The 22,962-nt window shown below is 52.6% G+C and overlaps 2 protein-coding genes across 8 annotated transcripts in view; both read left to right on the top strand.

Moving 5' to 3' along the window:
- The first annotated feature begins 698 nt into the window (after positions 1-698).
- On the top strand, positions 699-9,837 carry DUSP26 (dual specificity phosphatase 26). 4 transcript variants are annotated; one of them, XM_075910746.1, is made up of 6 exons: positions 701-885; positions 2,283-2,376; positions 2,873-3,176; positions 5,114-5,372; positions 6,546-6,760; positions 8,638-9,837. In XM_075910746.1, exons 4-6 carry the CDS (start codon positions 5,194-5,196, stop codon positions 8,835-8,837), a joined length of 594 nt encoding a protein of 197 aa, XP_075766861.1. In that variant the 5' UTR covers positions 701-885; positions 2,283-2,376; positions 2,873-3,176; positions 5,114-5,193; the 3' UTR covers positions 8,838-9,837. The 4 variants fall into 4 exon arrangements, with proteins under 4 accessions (XP_075766860.1, XP_075766862.1, XP_075766861.1 ...); XM_075910745.1 differs by lacking the exon at positions 2,283-2,376 and having other exon boundaries at positions 699-885; positions 2,873-3,206; XM_075910744.1 differs by lacking the exon at positions 2,283-2,376.
- Positions 9,838-13,302: 3,465 nt separating this feature from the next.
- The window catches only part of RNF122 (ring finger protein 122), a 33,237-nt gene continuing 23,577 nt past the window's right edge, over positions 13,303-22,962 (top strand). Inside the window, exons 1-2 of one of the 4 annotated variants that reach the window (XM_075910665.1) lie at positions 13,303-14,758; positions 15,707-15,869. In XM_075910665.1, the coding sequence (XP_075766780.1) occupies positions 14,687-14,758; positions 15,707-15,869 (235 nt within the window). In that variant the 5' untranslated portion in view covers positions 13,303-14,686. Of the gene's footprint in view, positions 14,759-15,706; positions 15,870-19,395; positions 19,804-22,962 lie in introns of those variants that run through there. The other 3 variants (XM_075910666.1, XM_075910664.1, XM_075910667.1) reach the window with 3 other exon arrangements.

The raw sequence follows: 22,962 nt of genomic DNA, 5'->3' as shown, positions 1-22,962 counted from the left end.
CTACGGAGTTTTTCTGGGATACCAGAGACGTATCCCGGAAAAACTCCCCCACGTCCAGGGAACGTGTCTGCTCTTCCGAAATGTTTTTCACGAGGAAGAAGGGCTCTTCCGAAAGAGGAGGTTTTTCCAAAATTTGGCCCAGAGTAGATGAGCCAAATTCTGGAAAAGCCTCTTCTGGAAAAAGAATCAGAAAACGGTATGCGAATTGCAGAATGCAATTTACGTACCTTTTTCCAAAAAAGAAGTGTAGTGTAGACTCAGAGGAAGAGTGTCCTTCCTTCGACTTCCTGCTGTGCAGACAGTGCCAAAAGCCAAATTAAGCTATTTCAACTTCAGCTACGCAACTGATGTAGCTGAAGTTATGTAGCTTAATTCCACTTTAGCCCTGTTGTGCAGAGGTGCCGTCATATAGAGCTTTCCATCAGTAGAATAAACCACCTTTCCTTTTTTATTTCCTGTACTAGCTGTGTATCGAGGCAGCGGGGATGAAGAACTTGTGTGGGTTTGGATGTGAGTTTTTGGATGTGCACATTCTCGTGGCTGTGTGTGTGGGTGGGGGGGTTTATATGTGTGATTGTGTGAGCGTGTGCATGCATATTCATATGTGTGTTTGCATGCAGGGTTTGTACCAGTCTCCCTCTGCTTTCTCTCTCTCCCTTTCCAACTTCCCCCCCTGCCACACACACACACACACACACACACACACACACACATGATATAAACAAACCTGCCTCTGGACATGTCATGGCTTAAAATAGATGTTCCTACATCAGCCTTTCTCCAGCAGCCGTGGCAGCAGCAAGAGCTGCAGCGGCAGGAAGACATGGCCGACCGGATCGGGCTAGAAAACTCCCCCTGAGCAGAGAAATCGCAGCCTGCACAAAGGTAGAGTAACGGGCTGGGAGGGGGGGCTGTCTCCTGCCTGCTTCCCGTCTGTCTGCCTGTCTTTCTGTCTCCTTGTGAGCATGTGGGGGTGGGCAGCCTGTCCTCAGTGATCCCGTGGCTGTGCAGAGAAGCCGTGTGTGTAGGCAGGATGCGTCTGTCTATCTGTCTCCCTCCTCCCTCCAAGTGCAGCATGTGGGGGGCAGGGGCGGCGGAGGCAGCAAGAATCACCACATACACCGACCACAATGGTGTTTGGGGGGGTCTGCTTTGAGGTCCCCTATCTCAGGTAGCAATTGGTGATATTCACCCACTACCGCCCCTTGCTCATCGACGGGGGGCTGGGGCAGGAGACGAGGCCTAGAGCCTTACGCAGGCCTGTCCCACCAATGCTCAGGGCTGTCCGCCCTGCAGTCGAAGGTGGGTTTGCAGCTCAGGCAGGAAATACCCTGACTCGCTTTCATCCAACCCGTGCAGCCAAAACCGGCCGTGAAAAGGCAGCAGCACAGGTCCGGTCGTGTCACCTTCGCCCGCCCCCCCTCTCTCCCCAAACTCGTGGCCCCCAAAGCATGCTACATTAAAACAACATTCTAGTGGGGGGGGGTCAGCCAGACTCTTGCTGTTTGAACTCCCCTGGGCACCCCCCGGGGTGCATATGTGACCAGGCGTGTCCCCCACTCTTCCACATGTGCCGAAGAAGGTAATTTTGGCCCCTGCTACAGAGCCCTTGGCTCCTGCATATGGCCGTCTCCTAGCCAGAAGTGAACCCTGTCCCCTATTAGGTCTCCCCCTCCATTTAGACCCCAGCCCTCACCATCACCCCCCCTCCATCAGTTCAGCCTCCCACCCCACAGACTCTCACTATCCTCAGTTCAACCCCCTGCTCTGCGCTCGCCTCATCTGCTCAGACCCCCACGCTCTTCCCTTCAGGCCTGGCGAGGGTGAAGTGGGGTCCCCTTTTCTATTTCCCAAGTTGGCAGGGGAGCAGCCACCTGGGGCTGACAGCAGGAGCCCCGGCTGTACCCGGGCAGCCACCTGGGGCTGACAGCGGGAGCCCTGGCTGTACCAGGAGGTAGAGTGCTGTCCTCAAGCTTGCCAGGTATTTATTGGCATTGATCTCCTGGCATTGGAAAAGGTTCAGAAAAGGGTAACACAAAGGATTAAGGGTTTGGAACAGCTGCCATATGATGAGAGATTAAAAAGACAGGGACTTTTCAGCTCAGAAAAGAGGAGACTACATGGGGATATGATAGAGGTTAATAAAATATTGACAGGTATGGAGAAAGTGAATAGGGAAAAATTATTTGCTTGCTCCCATAACATAAGTAGTAGAGGGTCACCAAATGGAATCAATAGGTAGCAGGTTTAAAACAAACCAAAGGAAGTTTTTCTTCACTCAGGACACAGTCAACCTGTGGAACTCCTTGCCAGAGGATGTTGTAAAGACCAGGATTTTAACAAGGTTAAAAAAAAGAACTAGATACATTCATGGAGGTAACATCCATCAATATTTATTAGTCAGGATGGGTGGGGATGGTGTCTCTAGTCTCTGTTTGTCTGGAAACGGATGACGGGGTGGATCACATAATGATTCCCGGTTCTGTTCACTCCCTCTGGGGCACCTGGCCTTGGCCACTGTCGGCAGACAGGACACTGGGCTGGATGGACCTTTGGTCTGACCCAGTCTGGCTGTTCCTATGTTATTCCCCAACCCAGCAGAACAAACATTCAGCAAAGTGCAGGAGACTCAGGGCAGCTGGGACCATGGTATATGCTGCTGCTATTACTCTCTGGGCAGCCACACAGGGCTGACGGGAACCCCTGGCTCCAGACTAGTCTGTTCCATGCCCTGCACAACCATCTCCAAAGCAGCCTCCAGAAAACCCTGCTGCGAGGTCAGTAGGCAGGGACGCAACCAGCAGGTCCCTCTCGATCCCTCCCGAATTCCGCTGGGCCCTCACGCTGTTTCCATCTTCTGTGCGCACTCCAGTAGGCATCTAGGGGCTGGACGTCCCCGGCTGCTGGCCGCTGCCGAGGGCCGGGCGCCAGAGCGACCGAACGGACGGGCCGAGCCGGCCAGCGACTCTGAATTCCCTCCCTTTCCTCCCCCTCCCCCGGGAGCCTCTGCAGCCAGTTGGCGAGTGCGGCGCCGCTGAGGGGAACGGAGCCGAGATGTGACACGTTGGACGGGTGCCCGGAACCTTGGAGGCAGCTCCAGGCCACTCGTCCGTGGCGGCAGCAGCAGCGGCGCTCGGCTGGCTGCACGGAGGAGGAAGGCGGAAAAGGAGAAAAAGGTTCCCAGGGCTGAACCTGTTCAAGGCTGGGTCCGTCCCCCACCTGGGTGGGGTTGTCCTGGGAGGCTCAGTGGTGCTGGAACTAAATCGTGGGTGGGGTGCCGAGATGTCCCCCCTCTTATACCCCGTTCACCTCGTCGCCCACTGGGTTGCCGACTCTCCCAAACTAGACAGACCCAACGCGATTGCTGCAAAAGGCTTCTGCCCTGCCTGGTCCAGGCGAGTTGGGAACTTTTGCTGCAGCTGGAGGCCGGGGGTGGGACCCCCAGGGGCCAAGGCCAGGAGCAGAGCCTGGGGCCGGGGGTGGGACCCCCAGGGGCAGCAGAACCTCCCAGGCAGGTGGGCTGGACCCAAGGGACTACAGGCTGCAGACTCCATAGAGACAGCAGGTGGTAGGACCCCCGGGGGTGGCAGGGAGCCTGGAGGGGCCGCTGGAGCCCGTTACACAGGGCTGGTGGTGGGTCGGCAGTAGGACCAGCCCCGAATGCAAGGAAGCCAGGTGCAAAATGGACCCGTTTAGTGACTAGCCGACGGGCCTGGGGTCCGGCCTCTATCGCTTAGAAATAAAACTCTCGTGCCCCACAATTAAGGCCTCCCCCCTGGGAGCAGCCTCCCGCTTTTCGAAGGCGCCCGGAGGCTGCTGTCCCAAGCGCAGTGAAAACAGCCCCCCTCCCCCATGCGGCTGTTTGCTGCGACGCGAGAGGCTGAGGCCCCATGTGGCACCCTACGAAACCCTCCACCTGCTTCTCCTTCCAGCCTGGCACCCTGCCCGGTCCTCCCGGCCTGCCAGCTCCTCCCGTCACAGGCTGGCGCCGCCGGCTCTCCAGCGGGCATCGTGACTGGCAGGCCGTGCCCGCTGGCCGGTTCCGGCAGCAGCTGGGCAGCTCCCTAAATAGAAAACCCGGGGGAGTCTGCTCCTGCCAGCGCGGCGCGGACCCCGCAGAGCAGAGCTGGAATGGTGCCCCTTTGCTGTAAAGGGGGGGGTCACCCGTGGTTTTCAGTGCCCCCGCTTCCTCCGGGGCTGGGCTCACAGAGCCCTGACTCTGCCCCAAACGCCCCCCACTTTGCAGGAGGGCTGCTTCAGATGCACGGCCTCCATCCTGACCCCGGGGACCCGCCTGCGGCTAGGTCACTCTGGGCCGCTGTGGGACTCTTAGGAGGCTTCCGATTAGGGGCGTGAAAGGTGAACCGCAAAGCCAGTTAACCGGTAACCTGTGGGGCGGGAGCGGCCCCCACCTGTCGTGGGCAGGGGGCTGCTCCTGCCCCACAGGGGCCCACTGCAGACAGGGGTTGCTTCAGCGGGGGCTGAGAGATGGAAGTTGGCGACAGCCTCAGCCCCCGAGCAGGGACTGGGAGCTGGGGGCGGGAGCCCCGCTGGCGGGGGATGGCTGGCGTGACATCCCGGATCCCGAGTTAGTTGCTTAACTGGTGAAACATTAGATTAACCCACCGTTTAACGGGTTAACCAATTAACCAGAACTGGGCACCCCTAGTTCTGATACACGACCCACTCACCGCCGTTCTAGGGGCCCCACGAATATGTGTGTGTGTGTGTATGTGTTCCAGGGGCCCAACGTGTGTGTGTGTGTGTGTGTGTTTGAGCTCATCACCTCACCTCCATCCCAGGGGCCCAATGTGTGTGTGACTGTGTGTGTTTGTGTGTTACGGGGGCTGTGTGTGTGTGTGTGTGTGAGAGAGAGAGAGAGAGAGAGAGAGAGAGAGAGAGAGAGCTCATCACCTCATCCCCATTCCAGGGGCCCAATGTGTGTGTGTGTGAGAGAGAGAGAGAGAGAGAGAGAGAGAGAGAGAGAGAGAGAGAGAGAGCGCTCATCACCTCACCCCCATCCCAGGGGCCCAGCATGTCTGTCTGTCTGAGCTCATCATGGCTGGGCAATACGCCCGTGCTAACACCACCTGGTTTTCTCCGCTCCTTACAGGACAGGGCTGTGGGTGGCAGCAGCAGCAGCCTTGTCGTCCCGGGCCACACAGGGATGCGTCGTGCGTCTCGGCAGCTCCAATGGCGTTCATGTCCAGGTTCTCCAGAAGCAGCTCCAGGTCACCCAGCCGGAGGGTTCAGGAAGACGCCGGCAGCCCCTCCATCCTCAGCGTCTTCGAGCTGGAGAGGCTGCTGTACACGGGGAAGACGGCCTGTAACCATGTCGACGAGGTCTGGCCAGGACTCTATCTGGGAGACCAGTAAGGACGGGCCCAGGGGGTGGGGGGTTCTGGTTGTGTGTGGGGCGACAGGTGGGGGAGGGGGAAAAGGGGGGGTGGGGAGGAAGAGGGGCAGAGACTCAGTAGCATTGTGTGTGTGTGTGTGTGTGTGTGTGTGTGTGTGTGTGTGTGTGTGTGTGTTTCTCCTTGACCAGACCGACCACACACACACCTAACACAGCAAGCACCCCAGTTGGGAGCAAGGGTGATGAAGCATTTGATTCTCAAACAGAGAAGCTGTGAGGGGTTTCTTAATGTCTCTCCCACAGCTCTCTGCAGCACATGATAGTAAAACGCGGCGAGATTTAATTATTAGCCGAGCTAAACTATTAACTCGTCAGGATGCTGTTACCATGTTACTCGCCAATTGTAGTGGATAAAAGAATGATTGGTCAGAATATCCCATATATAAGAACATAAGAACGGCCGTATTGGGTCAGACCAAACATCCATCTAGCCCAGTATCCTGTCTGCCGACAGGGGCCAGTGCCAAGTGCCCCAGAGAGGGTGGACCGAAGACAATGATCAAGCGATTTGTCTCCTGCCATCCCTCTCCAGCCTCTGACAAACAGAGGCCAAGGACACCATTTTATCCCCTGGCTAACAGCCTTTTATAGACCTAACCTCCATGAAATTATCTAGCTTCTCTTTAAACTCTATTATAGTCCTAGCCTTCACAGCCTCCTCTGGCAAGGAGTTCCACAGGTTGACTATGTGCTGTGTGAAGAAGAACATTCTTTTATTCGTTTTAAACCTGCTACCCATTAATTTCATTTGGTGTCCTCTAGTTCTTCTATTTAGGGAACTAATAAATAACTTTTCTTTATTCACCCTCTACACACCAAATCACACAAATTCAAATCCCAAGCTTCATTTGCAACTCCGGTTGCCTACATTAACCACCCTAGTTCGAACTAGGGTGGTAGTGTAGACATACCCAGAGAGAGATGTGTGTTACTGGGTAAGGAGCGACAGACGTTCTTATATTTTCATTTTTGGGTGTCCCCACAAAATGGCTCCCCCTCTTTCCCTCCCCTCCCCCCCTTCATCAGATCTGCTCCCTCCTATAAATCCACGCCAGCCTGGCCCATCCGTTGCCTCCACATCAAGTCCCCCCATGGGCTCCGTTGTAACCCTCCGCACCCCTCTCTGCAGAGATATAGCAGCCAATCGGCGGGAGCTGGCCCACCTGCGCATCACCCACGTCCTCAACGCCTCGCACAGCAAGTGGCGAGGAGGCGCCGAGTTTTATGAGGGCACCGGCATCCGCTACCTAGGCATCGAGGCCCACGACTCGCCCAGCTTCGACATGAGCCCCTACTTCCACCCCGCCGCCGACTTCATCCACCAGGCGCTGAGCGAGAGAGGAGGTATGGGGAAGGGGAAGGGTTGGAGGAGGGGCTGGGACCAGGAGCTTGGCCGGGAAAGAGGAGAGACCCCTCGTCTCTAATGACCTTCTTCCCTTATCAATGCGCCACCCGGGGTTCTGTGCTGAGCAAGACCTGGGGATCCTCTCTCCCGCCTCCACAGCCCTTCCCCAGGTGAGGAGCGCATGGCTCATAGAAACTTCCCGAATCCAGCCACTTCCTCCTGGGTCTGCGAAGCGGGCACCAGCGACACCACGCTGGAACAGTGCGATGCTCCTTTGAGCTCCGGATCTGGCCTCCTCTGCCTCACCAGACCAGACCCCTCCCCCCATCCATCGGGAGGAGACCTGAGCCCCAGTTCTGGGCCATGGGCTGGCCTGTTCATGCCCTCCTGGTGGCACGTCCCAGATCTGAGGGGGATCCCTTCGTCTCATGACACAGGGAATTCCTATGGTGCAGGGGGTGGATGCAGCTGCTGGCAATTTAGGGTTGCCAGGAGTCCGGTATTGAACTGGGGAGCCTGGTATTTGTGCCTTCCGTCCGGTAAAAAAATGCAGAAAATACCAGACATGTAAAATGTTTTTCCCGGCTTGGGCGTTCAACAGAAGGGTGGTTGGGACACACGGTGCAACTCAGGCTGGAGTGGGCTGGGAATTAAAGGGGCTGCAACTGTATTTCGGCCGTGGTCAGTCCTTTCCCCTCCCCCCCCCAACAAATTTTTTTCCTGTTTTTTTTGGGGGGGAGGGAAGGGGAGGGAGTTCGGTATTTTTTATTAAACCATCTGGCAACCCAATGCCAGGGTGGGGGTGGATCTGGAGTCCCCAGCCCTGGATTCCCGGGGTGCAAAGCAGGCACAAGCATCTTCGGCCTCTCACAGTCAGGAGACACGGCCCGGAAGCCGGCTCATGGGGACCATGGAGTAGGCTGGTTGGAAACGTAGCTCTCAGAACTGCGCTTCAAAGGAAGATCGGGGGGCTTTTGACTAAACGTTTTTCACGAGAAGTGGAGACAGCCCAGGCCTGCCAGCAGCAGGGGCACCGAGGGCGGGCAGCCGACTTCAGCGGTGTGACTAAGCAGGCGCAGTGCAAGCCCGTCAGAAAATCAGATGGAGAAAATTGGCCCCACATGTCCCACCCCCAGGGTTGCCTCTGACACAAGATTTCCGTGGATTTTTCACACACACACACACACACACACACAAAGTTTTTGATTTTCAGCCAAACCCTGAAATATTTAGCCCCACCCGCGAACACCTGGATTTGGACATACGGCTGCAGAGCCTCCTGGGAGTTGTAGTTCCGTGGCCTCGTAGCCCCGTTCTCTTTGGCACCAGGCTCCCTAGCCAGACACCACCTCCCAAGATGCATTGTGGCAGAGGGACTCCCATGATGCATCCCTTCCCCTCCCTAGAAAAGGGCTGTGGTACAGCATGGCAGAGGTCACCTGACCGATCCACCCAACCAGAGTGGAAAATGCGGGCACGAACGTTCCGAATTACCGCCAACCGGCAGCATTTCGGAACTGAAATCCTTCGGCTTTTGATTTTTCAATGACGTGTCACGTTTTTTCCCAAGGGAACCCTGCTCCTCTGCCGTTGTCTGATCATCTGCCCCAGCTATAACCTAATTCAGTGCCCGACCCCTTCCCTCGGAGGTTTGGGAAAGGGGGCGGAGAAGGGGTGTGTGGACCGTGGGCTGCAGTAGGGCCCCTCGTGCGGCCCACTCACTAGCCCTGGATGCCCCTCTCCGGCCTAACGCCTACACTGGCGTAACCATCTCCCCCACACTGTTAAAGGGCTATTTCCTAGACATCCCTGACCCAGAGCAGTGGGGCCTAGGGGTTGCAGCTGTTCCGTGACACCGCTCCCCTTCTCCCCACAGGGAAGATCCTCGTCCACTGCGCCGTCGGGGTGAGCCGCTCGGCCACCTTGGTCCTCGCCTACCTCATGATCCGCCAACGCATGACCCTGGTGGAAGCCATCAAGACCGTCAAGGACCACCGAGGCATCATCCCCAACCGGGGCTTCCTGCACCAGCTGGTCTCCCTGGACAACTCCCTCCGGCTGAAGCGGCGAGTGTGAGCGGGCAGGGGAGGGGGCGCTGTTCGGTGCCCGGTGCTCAGCCTAACGCTGCTGCTGACCGAGGAGCAGACACGCGGCAAGCACAGGGTGACTCCCACGACCCCGAGCCACCTGCCCAGTGGAGTCCACGAGGAGTGGGAGCTATACAAAGGGGTCTCCGCCCTGCAGCGCTGCGGTCTAGAGAGGCCTAATATTCTTCCTCCTTCCAGCCTGCGAGATGTAGCGTGTACCCCACAGGGACTATAATCCTGTCTCAGGCTTCTTCTGCCCCACCCCAACCCTGCTGGCTCCGGGAAGCCCTCGCGGGTTGGTTCTGCCAACGGGCACACCCAGGCACCACGCCAGCCCTTCCTGCCATTCCTGCGAGATTCTAGCTGCGTGCATTTCTTTGTGGCCATGTGAACCAGGCATGGGCCCCAGGGAACAGGGCCTTCTGGTGGCATTGACTTTGGGTGCACTCGGTGTAAAACTTTTCCCTGTAAGAATAAAGCTACCCCAGAGGAAAAACATCTGTGGTTTGGAGCGTGTTTGCCCAGACCCCCAGGGGTGGGGAACAGGCCGAATGCGGCCCCCGGCATGCCTGGGTCCGGCCCCTGAGCCTCAGAGCTCCCCCCACCAGCAATGGGGAGCCCGTGGGACTGGGACATACAAAATCTACTCACTTGGGCCCCAGACTCTGGTGTGCGAGGTCTTTCTCCTTCTCAGTCGGGGCCACCTCTATGACAATTTGTTTCTCTTTTTTGCTTCTCGCTTGTGGGCGGCCCCCGACTAATTTTTCTGTGGGTCAGCAGCCTCCGGCCCAAAAAAGTTTCCCTGGTCCTGTTTTAGACTGTGTGGATTCAGGGACCGCATCCCACTGTGGAACGGAAGCGCTGCTGCCCTGTCGCTGGTAGCTCCGGGCGCAATTTACTGGCACTACAGGGCAGACAAAGGTCCAGCCGACCAGCAGGGTACCCAGATACTTAAAAAAAAATGGTGAACATGGCGGGGAAAAAATTGGTTGAGCAAAAAAAAAGGGGGGGGGGGGACCAAATCTGTTGAGCAAAAAAAAAAAAGGCAAAAAAGGAAGAGTCACTGCGCCTTTAAATCCCCGTGCTCACCGCTCCCCCTGCCCCCATCAGATACAGCAGAGGGGATGGGGATTGACAATCTGGGGGGAGCAGCCCTCCACAACCCTGCTCAGATGGGGGCTGGGCAAGTCTGTGGCACCATATTGGTAGCATGGCCTCATTCTAGAAGAGTATTTATAAACAGGCTGGGGGGGAAGGCTGAGTACAATGAGCTGGCGGCGCAAGCTTTGTCCTGGTTTTGGTGGGGGGCCAGGGGGCCGTTTCTGCAGAAGTCTGCTGACACCGGGGCTGGATTCAGACATGCAGAGGCCCTCAGCTATGCCCCGTTTAAGCGGCCCCCCAGCATTACCACAAAAAGGTGCACTATTCTACCAGAACGCACAATGGAAATAGAAATCATAAAGTTTTATGTTTCCATATTTACCCGTAAATAGGCAGAGATGCAATTAAAACCTAGTCATTTTTTTTTTTTAATTTAGAGGCCCCTTATAATCGGAGGCCCTAAACTGAGATTTATTTAGCTCGTGTATAAATCCGGCCCCGCCTCTGTGGGCCCCTAGGCCAGGTGTGGAGGGGGACAGCTCCATGTCCCTGGAAAGGGCGGGGCCTGCAGAAGAAAGGGCGGGGCTAGGGCAGGTAGCCCTTAGCCCCACCCCTTCCCAGCCTCACAGCCTCCCAGTGCAAACTCCCACCACCTCAGGCTGCCCTACAAGCCATCCAGAGCACTCCGTGTGGCACTCCGGCCACGATTTAAAGGGCCCAGGGTTCCAGGTGCCAGTGGCAGGCCTGCCTCAGGGCAGTCACTAGCTAGCAGCAGACTCAGCAGAGGGAAAAGATTGACGGGCCACGGAGCCTAAACCCCCCGACCACGGGACAGATCAAGACCCACCCCACATCTGCCATAGGCCAGGATTGCTTCCAGCTGCATTCATTGCAGCCCTACTCAAAAGCATCCCTGCACAAACTTGGGGTGCCGTACTACCAGTGTCCACAAGGGAGCAGCACCAGACCGAAGAGTAACCCTCCCTCGCCTGCTCTTCACTTGGACGGGGTTTCAGAGGTAGCCAGGTTCAACAGCCAGGAGCCCGGTGGCACCTGACAAATGAACCGTTTTATTAATGGCCCCAGCTTGCGTGAGCCGCACCCCACCACGTACATCTGAAGGGAGCTGCGACTCACGAAAGCGAATGTTTTGGACCCGGTTTTCCAGCCGTCCGGGAGCGTGTTCGAGATTTGGCTCTGGAGATAACTAGCCTCTATGTTTGGGCCCCGCTGTCTCCTTGTATTACAGACTTGAAGCGCCTGACCCCTACACCCACATGCTGCCCTCGAAGGGTATGTCTACACTATAGAGCAGTGTTTCCCAACCAGGGTTCCGTGGAACCCCGGGGTTCCGCCGACCATCGTCACAGGTTCCGCGAGACATCGTGGAATAAATAAATAAATAAAAAATTTGAAATACCGCAAACAATTCCAAATATTCCTCGAAATATCGCAGGAATTTTTGTTCGGCAATTGGCAATACTGGAGTAATCTTCATACGCTACCAACTGCCTCTTTGTTTTGTTTTGGTCAGTTCGTATCTAAGGTTAAATTTAGTTGTATTGTACCTGCTCTTCTGCTTCCCAGAATTCTCCGCGTTTTTAGTCTTTTCTAGTGCACGTTACGGTCGTTCGCTATTTTGTAGATTTGTAGTCTTTGCGCAGTGTTGTAATTCATGTTTTTACCGAAACAGTGGTTGTTTACGTGTATCTAAAATCTCACCTACGTAACAGTATTTTCATACGACCGTTGAAAATAAAAAAAATGTGGAAGTATATGAAAAGAAGGCGCGTCAGTGAAGGAGAGGACAATGGAAATGAATTAAAATGATCAGAGCCACGTACGAGTAAAACAGGAAAAGAAGTGACTGATATTAAAAAAATTCGCCTTTACAATGACAGTTACTTGGCCATGGATTTTACATGGACTAGGGACGAAAATTGCCCCGTTCCATTGTGCATTGTTTGCGGGAAAAAACTAACACACACAGCTATGGCCGCAGCCAAGTTATACTCGTCAAAGAAAAAATCCCTGATGTCATAACGACCCACTGCTTCCTCCATGGGGAAGTTTTGTTTTAAGAACTATTGGGGAGGATTTAAAACAAGTCCTTGATGTAGCTGTGAACATGGTCAATTTTATAAAGCAGCACCCTTTTAAGTCACACATGTTTGCAAAGCTGTGTGAAAATATGCAAAAAGACCATGTGACTCTCCTTCTACACACCCATGTTAGATGGCTTTCAAGAGGGAAAGTTTTAACAAGGGTATCTGAGCTGCAAGAGGAACTACTGCTTTTCTTCAGAGATAATAAAGCCAGTTCTTCTGACTTTCTTGAAATTACAAAATGGCTGCTGAAACTAGCCTACTTAGCAGATATTTATCAGCACTTAAACACCTTGAACACCACTATGCAGGGCCCAGAAGAAAACATTCTAAATTCCACAGACAAACTTCTTGCATTCAAGAATAAGCTCAAGGTTTGGAAAAGACACTTTCAAGTGGAAATATTGAAATATTTCCACTCCTACTTCAGTTTCAGAGTCAGACAGATTATAAAGCAGTCATCCCATTAATTACCAGTCATTTGGAATCACTGACACAAAAGCTTGACCAATATTTTCCTTCTTTGTCATCAGAAATGCATGACTGGGTTTTGTTGAATTTTGTTGAGTTCTCACAAAATTTACTCTGCAAACAGAAGAACAACTGACTGAACTACAGTGCGATCGAACTTTGAAGATAAAATTCAATGAAGTGCCACTTGATGTGTTTTGGATTTCAATAAGAAGGGAGTATCCTGTGATCTCAGCAAAAGCAGTGAACATCTTACTCCAGTTTTCAACTTCTTACCTCTGTGAACAAGCTTTCTCATGTCTTACAAACATTAAAAGCAAAGAAAGAAATGGTCTGCTCTCTGTCGAGGAAGAACTGCAAGTGTGTTTGTCAAAAATTCGGCCAAGAATTCAACATTTGTGCAAAAAGAAACAAGCCCAAGAGTCACACTGAAAGTAAACTTTATATTGACTTTGGATGGGAACTTTATTTTGATGTTTAAGTAAACTTTATTTTGATTTGATATTTTGATATTAAAAAAAAAAGATTAGATAATACAAAAAAGACAGGAAAAATGCTCCAATTTTTTTTTTTTTTTTTTACAATGTAAGCTGACATATATAAAAAACAGCTCTTTACAAATACATTTTCTTGGCAATAATTTAGCAGTAATTGAATTACGCTCCCCTCTGTCAACTTTTTCTGGCCAAGCTGTCAACCTTTTCTGGAGACTAGACCATGCGGCGGGGGGGGGGGGGGGGGGGGGGAGGGGGGGGGAGGGACACAGGAGGCCTGATTTGCCCTGAAAAATCCTAGCTCCATGCAAAAGGATGAGCATCCAAGTGTGGGGCTGTCCACACATTATGTAAGGCTCTGGGTGTGTCTGCTTCAGTGTAACTGAAAGTTGCAAGGACAACATGTGGGTCTCGATAGTCACCCCAAAAAGTGCCACGTTCTTTATGGGGTGTCCCTATAGAACCAGAAAACAAAAGAGGGCAGCTTTTGCCATGGAAGGCAGAAGGCAGGCAACAAACCCATGAGATAAAAGGCTTGAGGGCCCACAATCTGAAACGGAGCTGAGACGAATCATCCAAGCTAGGGATGTTAAATTGCATTTAATCAACAAATCGACTACTCAGTGGAATTTCCATTGACTAGTCGAGTAGTCGGTAAGTGGGGGAAACTGTGGAGCCACAGCAGGGTTAGCTCCTGGCCCCAAGAACTACCCCGCTGCAGCTCTGCCTTTTAAATGGATTAAGAGTTAAGAGCCGGCAGGGGGGATTAGGTGCGAGCCAGGAACCAGCTGTCCCGGCTCATGCCGGGTTCCCTGCTCCGCCTCTGCCTCCCCTGCTCCCCGCAGAGACTGTTAGAAGCAGCAAGTCAGGGGAGCGACTAATCGAGTCACTACTTGACTATCCCATGAGCTTATGCTTATCGGATAGTTGACTAGTCGCTTACATCCCTATCCCAGGCTATTGTATACAACACTAGCAGACTTACCCGGTGTTGCCCGGCTCCTTCAGGGCATGGCCTTGGGGATGTGTGCCGGGGTTCAGGAGGCTGGAGGCCAGGGTCATGGCTTCTTCCCCTCCCCTGGCCCACTCAGGGCCTGTTCTCTCCTTCCCCCCACCAGCCCATTCTCCTCCCCTCTCTCCCCCCCGCAACTGCCCACCCAGGGCCTGTTCTCTTCCCCCCTCTGGCGCTATACACAAGGGCCAGGATGGAGGAAAGGGTTTCGGGAAAGGTGGCTACTTACCCAGTGTGCTGGCAGGTACGATGGCAGAGCCACAGCCCTATTGACCACTCCCGTAGTGGTGTGGCTGCGCCCAGGGGCACACACACACCCCCCCCCCCCCGCTCCTCCCCGCAGCCTCATTGTGCCCAGTGGGCCCCCTCATATCACGTCCTTCCAAACAGCAGCCCCTCTCTTTGCATGTCACGGGAAACAGTCCTGTTCCCAGGGGCTTCCCGTTATCCTGGCACAGCCAACCTCTGACCTTCCTTTATGTTAGGAGAAGAGGAACCCGCATACCACATTTGGTGGCCCTCGCTCTTACCGTTTAGGAGGAGTTCTTGGGCAAATGGACAGACAGACAGACTCTAAGTCTACGTCTACAATATATATAGCTGTAGACAATGGACGCGGGAGAAGGCAAGACGAGGAAATGCTGAACCCACGCTCATGAATTGTATCCACCACCAGATGGTGCTGTTGCTCTCCGCCAAGTGCGCCGGGAAACCCGGCACAGAAAAGGTTAGCTTCTCTGATAACTATTCAGACACAAAAGTCTCTTTTGGACGCCCCCAAGAGTAGACAGCCCCCTCTCTCCTAACACACGGAAGGCCCACGCGGCAGCAACAGCGTCTCTGAGGGCATCAGGCGTTTGGGAAGTACAAGGGGAGGGGTTGCCGACTGAGGGAGTTCTGGGCTGTTCTCCAAAGCACCTGAACTGGGCATGCCAGGCACATCCCAGGCGAGGATGCTGGGATTGTGAGGGGGCAGCTCCCATCCCCACTACGCAGCTCGGGCTGGTCCCGTCTGCAGCTTTATTTGGCTTTGCTCTCAACGGTCCCAGGAGGGCTCCGGAGCACACATTTCCAATGAGCCAGGCAGGATCCCGAGTCAAGCCGGGACGTCTTTCTCACCCCACTGCATTTGATCGGGAATTGTGAAAGCCCCAGGTTGCCAGAAGCTTTCCTAGCGTACCAGGCCTGTCCCTTGGGGTCAGCTCCCTGCTCCCCATGTGGGGTCTGACAAAGTGGGTTTTTGCCCACAAAAGCTTATGCCAGGGGTGGGCAAATACCGGCTGGTGGGCCGGATCCAGTCCGCCAGGGTTAGCCCTTGGTGGGCCCCCGCTGCTGTATTCACGTGCGTTTCCACAGGTACCAGCGATCGCAGCTCCCGTTGGCTGCAGATCACTGATCCCGGCCAATGGGAGCTGTAGGAAGTGGTGTCCCAGTCCGTGCTCTTTCCCGCAGCTCCCATTGGCTGCAGATTGCCATTCCCAGCCAATGGGAGCTGCGGGAAGCGGTGTCCCGGGCCGCGCTCTTTCCTGCAGCTCCATTGGCTGGGAGCGGTGATCCACAGCCAATGGGAGCCACCATTGCCAGTACCTGCAGCAACACAGGTAAATGTAGCAGCGGCGGCCTGTCCAGGGCTAACCCCGGTGATCCGTCGCCACTTTATCTCTTCATCTCTAAGGTCGACTCCTCGTTGTTTGTGTGGATTCAGCCTAGCACAGCTACCGCCATGTTGGGGGTGTGGTCTCAACCCATCAATCGATGTCCATTCAAGCCACCAAGCCAGAGGAAATGCGGCCGTGTTTGGTCAAGGCTGGAACTCCAAACGGCCCCCCAAAGTTCAGGTGAGTCAAGTTTGGGGAACGGTCGGTTTGCACAGCTCCTAGACTCAGTTGTCTGGGGGCTGAGACAGTCTTGCGACCCACACACTGACAAGTGGGATCGAGGGTGCTGGCGCGTAGGAGTGAAGGGAATTGACGGAAGGGCTCCGGAGCAGAGACCAGACAGGCGAGACCCCAGCTGGTAACTGCACTGCACTGGTCAACATAACCACCCCCAGCTACGCTTTCATGCTGGGAGACCTTCCTCTAAAAGCCACATGCCTCCACAGCTGGCGCTAGCATCAGCTCCAGAAAGGAGCGGCCTCCAGCTTCTTTCTATGGGGCAGCCCGTAGCCAGGGGACAAAGCCCCACTGAGCCAATGTGGTTCATGAGAATCAGGCCTCAGGGCATCCAAAAATGGAGAATCCGGGGGGGGTTCTGAAAACCCTGCTGCCTCGGTTGCCCTTGTTTGCCCATCTCTGTAAAAGGCTCTGGTCTATGGCGGAAAACTGCTACAGAGGGGCTAATGAGCTACGACCACACACACGTCACCGTTCAGACCAGATTTAGCCATGTCAAACCGGCCCCACCACGCTTCCGGGGGCTATTGTCCATCTGCTCTCAATATAGCTCCATTCTTCTGCCGCTTCCTGGCCCTCCGGCCGGCGGGTCGGACTGACCTGCGCGTTCAGAACTTGGATCTTGTAAACATGTGTCGCCGACAGCTCTGACGGCCGCACAAGAGCCACTCGGCTCGGTTTGGACGGCAGCCAGCTCGTCTGGGACTCTGTAGCGCACCTGGCCCAGCATCTCGGCAGGGCCGAGGGCCCAGTCAAGCGAGCAATAGGCTGGCGTGGTGCCCATCACGCTCCCAGGGAAACACTGAAAAACGCTACTTTCCCCCTTTGTCGATAAAAGGGATGTTTGTGAGGGGTGGGGGAAGAGAGGAGAGCTAGGAATTGTGGGAAGGGGGGAATTGCATCCCACCCACACTGTGCTGTAGTGTCTAGGTTGCTCAAGGCACGGCAGGACAATACGGAGGAACTGCCCAGAAAAGCCACCGAGAATACAAACAATAGAGGTGGCTGCAGGCAGCAAACCCAGGGATTTCTGGGTAACAGAGAATATTGAGCAGGAGCAGAGGCCTTTGGGTAACACAGACTGTGCAGTTGAACAGGGCTGTTCTGAAAGACCTTGCCGTATTTAGGAAGTTCACCGCACAGGCTCTGGGCCTGCTGGCGTGGGGCCTGTGGCTAATTAAGCCTGTAACAGTGGGCACTGCCCTCGTGGGATAAAGCTGGGACCAGCGAGGTGTGGGACACAAGGAGAAACGTGTATGAGGGAAGAGCAACAACTTAGACTGGTTAGCAAGCAAGAGGTATGAATACCTCCTTTTTGGTAGCCTGTGTTAAATATATTTGGCAGGTCTCAGGATGGCCTAGACACAGGGCGGAACCAATTTAACTTGTAGAATGTTGTTAAACGAGTGCAAACGGCTTATTTCACTCTTATTTCATCTTAAATTGGGATTATTTCACTTTAGTTTGTCAGTTACAAATAGGTTTAAGCTCAGTCTCAATAAATCCCTCTTAAACTGACCTTGCAGTGTGCACACCATGGGTTTGCACTGGCTGAGCTAACCTGAGCTAAACTAAACTGTTGCAAGTTTGTGTGTAGACAAGGCCTAAAGCCTCAGGGGATAGATCCTGCCTGGGCAGAAAGACTAATTTATATAATGACTTCTGCCTAATTTTCTGTTCACAAATTATCCAGGAGCCATTTACAATGACCTCAGATAGATTTGTTATTGAAAATTGCTATCCACGGCAGTGTTTCTTTTTCCCGCTGTTAGAATCAGGTGTCTGTGGCGGAAGATATTCACATTGACCAATATGTCAAAGTTGTTTTCTATGGTATTTTCCGATACTCTCTTCAAGCTACACATTTCCAGGACCCCTGCAGCTGGGATGCATGTTTGCTGGAATAGCCACAAAGCAAACACTAATGAATGGAAACGCCACCAAAGCCAACTCATTTATACATGGAGATGGGCAGGAGGTTTTGTGAGGTTTTTTTTTTTTAATATATTCATCCTCCAATATTGTAAAGCCAGACCATAAAACCATAAGGAACTAGAGAGAGACACAGGAACGCGCAGACTGGATCAGACCTGTTGTCTGCCTAACCCATGATCCTGCCTGAAGTCATGGTTGGTACCAATTGATTCGGTGGAAAGGACAAGAAATCCCACAGTGATTGACTGTGGCGTAATGAGACTTTTCCTATCCACCACCAGTTGGGTTAGTCCTTGAAGTGCGGGGTTCACAGTTCATGGGCCTTTCAAACTTTTTCTTCCTCCACTTGCAGCACGTTCAGGGCATGTCTAGGGAAGTATTTCAAAATAACTGAATTTGAAACAATAACTCCTCAAAAAACCAGATCAAAATAGCATGTCCCTGCTACGGGGGAGCCTTGAAAATAGTCCGAGGCATGCTCCATTAATGCGGATGTGCTACCTCAACGGAGAGCCCTGGGAAGCACTGGGGAGTAATTAGTTCGAATGACTCTGGGGAGTCGTTTTTTCGAAATAGCGGCACTGGAGTGTCCACACAGCCGCCATTTTGAAATAACTATTTATTGTTCCCCAAGGAAAGCAGGAGTGCTGATTTTGAAAGACCCAGCCCGTTATTTCGAAATAACAGGCTTGGGCGTGTGGACACTCCGCGTACAATTTCAAAATAAGGGGCGTTATTTCAAAATAACGCCCTAGCGGAGACTAGGGCTAAGTGGCCTGTGGGTACGATGGGATTCAAATCTTGGAGAAGCCCTGGCAACGGATGCGAAACACATCTCTGTGAGTGACACCGATTTCTGGGATTCGGGGGAGAGAATATATGTTATAGGAGAGCTTTCCACCGCACTGACAGAGTGTGGACCAACGGATTCACCCCAAGTCCTGAATTCTGATCCAAACATTATTGCTGCCTTGAGGAGCAAGGCCCTAGACAAGTAACTTCCATTACAGCCCATGCCTTGATTTCCCCATTTCTACATAACGGGTGGAGTGAGGTCTAACCAGTGTCCCGTGAGCACACAGCTGTGACAATATAAAGCCTGCTATAAACGCGAAGCAGTATTGTCCTTTGTGGCCTTCCAAGGGAATGAGGGAGGATATTCTACTTTCTAGGGTGTGCAAACCCTAAAAAGCAGACCTGTTCCGATGTAGAACAATGCATCTTTACTCACTAACGCTTAGAGGACGCTTTGAGGACTCTCCCACCTATGAAAGACCTATGAGTTGACTCGCAGGCTTTCCATATAAACTTAAAAAACAACAAATGGTCTGGTAGCACTTTATAGACTAACAAAACACAGCCCACTTCCTTAGATGACTGGGGTTTTCAACTGATCCATGTAAAGTTACCTTGTGTTAGCCAGGGCAAGCACATCTGCAGAAAAGCAAACCTTGCCTAAAAGCCATACGCTGGAGAGAGACTTCCAGGCCAGCCTATCACACCAGACTTTGGGAGGAAAGTATGTTAATGAGCCCAGCAGCTCAGGCTGTGGTTGGCGAGGTGTGTGGCTAACAAGCTAGAGGGGGGGAGGCTGCTTCTCAGCCTCCTAGAAATGTAGCAGAGACAGGAGACAATCCTTGGGCAGCAGCTGCTTGTACATTTCAATGGTTGCTAATTCAGAGGCCCCCTGGTAGCCAAGCCACCAACTTTCTGCCATCTTGCCCTGGGCGCTGGGACTTTTCTTTTTGTCACTTGCAAGCCCAACCGGCCGGTGTCCTGGATTGCTGGGGGGGACAGGGGGGGAAGAAGAGAGCCCTCTCCCAGCACTGCTCGGCTGCCCAGCCCCTCCAGCGTCTGGAAAGAGAAAAGATCCGCTTCTCGCTTTCTCTGCTCCTTGCAGGACTTTGGGGGTCATTGATGCACCCATTTCAGTGGTGTAACGGTGAGTAGGAGGGGTTGTGGGGGGGGGGGGGTTGTGCCTTTGTGTGTGTGTGTGTGTGTGTGTGGTGAGTAGGGGGAGAGTGTGTGTGTGTGTGTGTGTGTGTGTGTGGTGAGTAGGGGGAGTGTGTGTGTGTGTGTGGTGAGTAGGGGGAGTGTGTGTGTGTGTGTGTGTGTGGTGAGTAGGGGGAGTGTGTGTGTGTGTGTGTGTGGTGAGTAGGGGGAGTGTGTGTGTGTGTGGTGAGTAGGGGGTTGTGTGTCTGTGTGGTGTGGGGGGGTAGTGCGTCTGTGTGTGTATGGTGAGTGGGGGGGATTGTGTGTGTGTGGTGAGTGGAGGGGATTGTGTGTCTGTGTGGTGAGTAGGGGGTTGTGTGTGGGGGGTTGTGCGTCTGTGTGTGGGGGGGGTGAGTAGGGGGGTTGTATGTGGGGGGATTGTGTGTCTGTGTGTGTGGTGAGTAGGGGGGATTGTGTGTCTGGTGAGTAGGGGCTTGTATGGGGGGGTTGTGCGTCTGTGTGTGTGTGGTGAGTAGGTGGGTTGTGTGTGTGTGTCTGTGTGTGGTGAGTAGTGGGGTTGTGTCTGTGTGGTGAGTAGGGGGGATTGTGTGTCTATGTGTGTGTTGGGGCCTCAATGTTGCACCCATTTCAGTGGTGTCACTCAGTTGTGTGTATGTGTGTGTCCACTTGCACACAGGCTGTGTCCAAGTTCATTGTGTGACATGATGGGGGGTGGGAAGCTGTTCCTATGTATAAAGGCAGGCTCGCTCTGCACACACAATCCAAACCTATTTGTTACAAGATTTTTTTTTAAGTCTCCTCCTTTCCTCAGAGATCTGGAGTGGGAGAGCTCTGCTGAGCCATGTGAGATGCAGGCTCCGGCTTTGTTTCCACTTTCCTCTTTGTGTGTGTTTAAAAAGATCTGGGGGGCCAGTGATCCTGGATGAAGTCAAAGCCAGGCCAAGCACTATTCCAAAGGGATGCCTTTCCCCCCAGTTTTATTACGTTTAGAAGGATAGATTTTCCTCTCCCACTGTTGAATTGAATTATCCAGATTTGCTCTGTGATTATTTTCCCTTTCATCCATTTGCGATGGGCGTTGATAGTGTTTGAATATAGTTAATTGTTAAACGATTATTAGGGTGAGTCAATTCATTCACACAGCTTCCAGTAAAAACAAAGCTTAGCTTCTGTTGTGGATAATCAAACTGGGATCCAATTCACCTAAATAGACTGGCTTATATGGCTGTTCTTTATTTTCCTTTAAACCCCCTCCCCCTCCAAAAATAGGATTTCAGTTGTCTTTAAACATCAAAGTACCTTTAATACGATTCTAAATAATGATTAAAAAATCATTTCCGTTTAGTTTTAGAAACTTTTTTATTCCTTTTTTGCTGTTCTCCTAGTCTGCTTCCTCTCCCTCCCCCCCCCCCCCGCCTTTGTTTTTTCTTCCCAGAGATGTGGTTTTAATAGCTAGCAGATGGTAAATGCTCTTTGTATGGAACATGGTTAATTAGAAGAAGAATCCTTTCTTGGATCTACTCATGCTGAGCTTGGATCAATTATTTCAAGAGGCTTTTTGTTCTAAGGCTAGTTTGCATTTTGTTCCCCCCCCCCCAATTGTAGATAGTTTCATGAAATTTAACTAACACAGCCAATTGGCCATGTGCTAAAAGACAATGGAAGGGAAAAGGAAGGGGAGTGGGGAAGAGAATCGGTTATTTCAAGGACAGCGAATCCTGCTTCGCTTTGGTGAATAGAAGCCAGTTACTAAATTAATTTGCCAGGCATTCATGTCTGAGGCTGCTAATAATGAAAACCAGACTTCCAAGAGTCCGCAGAATAAGAATAAACCCATTAAAAAAGCACCCAAGATAGGGCCTTGTACCTCTATTCTCTTGTGCTACACATGCAAAAGGGACATGACAAAACCAAGTGTATTTCATGAGTTTTATGCAATAATAAAACCTTTCTTATGACTAAGCGATTCAAAATTGTGCTGGGAACTCTCTCATTAAGCCATTGGTGAGAGGCAGGTTGACTGAAACTTCTGAAAGAGCTGCAGCGTTTGAAGTGGAATATAAGGCAACCAGTAGCTTCCTGTCCCACAACACGGCTTCATATCTAGACTGTTCTCATGCAGCTTTGGGGACAGGAAGCCCGTGGTATTGCCCTATGGTTAGTGCTGGTTTGCTGAGAATGCACTTGTCCTCTTTAAAATTAGATGTGCGCAGAGCTATCAGAGACAAATGTTCCAACTTGGATGCATAAAGCCTCCTAAATAACAGAAAGTGGATTGTAGAGGTTCTGAGAGTTCTGCTCCGTTGATTTCAGAAGTTGAGAGTCCTTGGAAAAGTTGAAAACCAGACCACTCTTTCTCAGAAACCTAACCAGGGCTTTCAGAGACTGAGGGGTGGCCATATTTGCCTGTAACTTAAAAACTAACTTTTAAAAAACGAGTAGTCCTGTGGCACCTTAGAAACGAACAGAAATACAGATGGTATCGTGAGCATTGTGGGCAAAACCCACTTCTTCAGATGAGAGGCACTTGAGTCTACTAACCTTAGGCCCTGTGGTTTGTGAATTTTGGAGATGTCTCGCACACTTAAAAGTTAAGCAAAAATGTTGGCAGGATGTGATTGCTTTAGCTTAAGCTTCTGCCCTGATGGACAAACTGATCTTTCCCCATAAATCAGGTTTGTTTCCTATTGGGTAGCAGGTAGCACACGCTACAGTTAACTGGGGAGTCCAACTCCTATGATTTATTTAGAAGTCTATAAAAGATTCTGCTTCTTGTTGAGCTGTTTACAGAATGCTGAATTATATATTTGGTCTGTCAGAGAGACACTCCAGGGGTGGCTGAGAGCCAAGTGAGCCAGGGAAGGCGTGATCCCGGCAGTGGGCTGTTTGGTACAGAGATGACTGGCTTGGGGGAATGCATGTGTTGGGAACAGCAATGAGATGCGGGGCTGGGTGTGGTGTTTATTTCACGACCTCCTGGGTGTCTCATGAGCCTCACGAAAAGGTACGAGGCCTGTCCTTGCCCCAATCCCCAATTTTGGAGCAGTTTGTCCAGACCCTTGTGTCTGCACCAATCTGGATGGGGCAGTACATGCAGACTTTGGCTCGGCGACCGTTGCCAAGGTGGGTCCCCGAGCTCAGCAAGGCT

The sequence above is a fragment of the Pelodiscus sinensis genome, chromosome 28 (genome assembly GCF_049634645.1).
Source record: "Pelodiscus sinensis isolate JC-2024 chromosome 28, ASM4963464v1, whole genome shotgun sequence".
NCBI classification, from domain to species: Eukaryota; Metazoa; Chordata; order Testudines; family Trionychidae; genus Pelodiscus; species Pelodiscus sinensis.
This window is presented reverse-complemented; position numbering and strand designations above follow the sequence as displayed.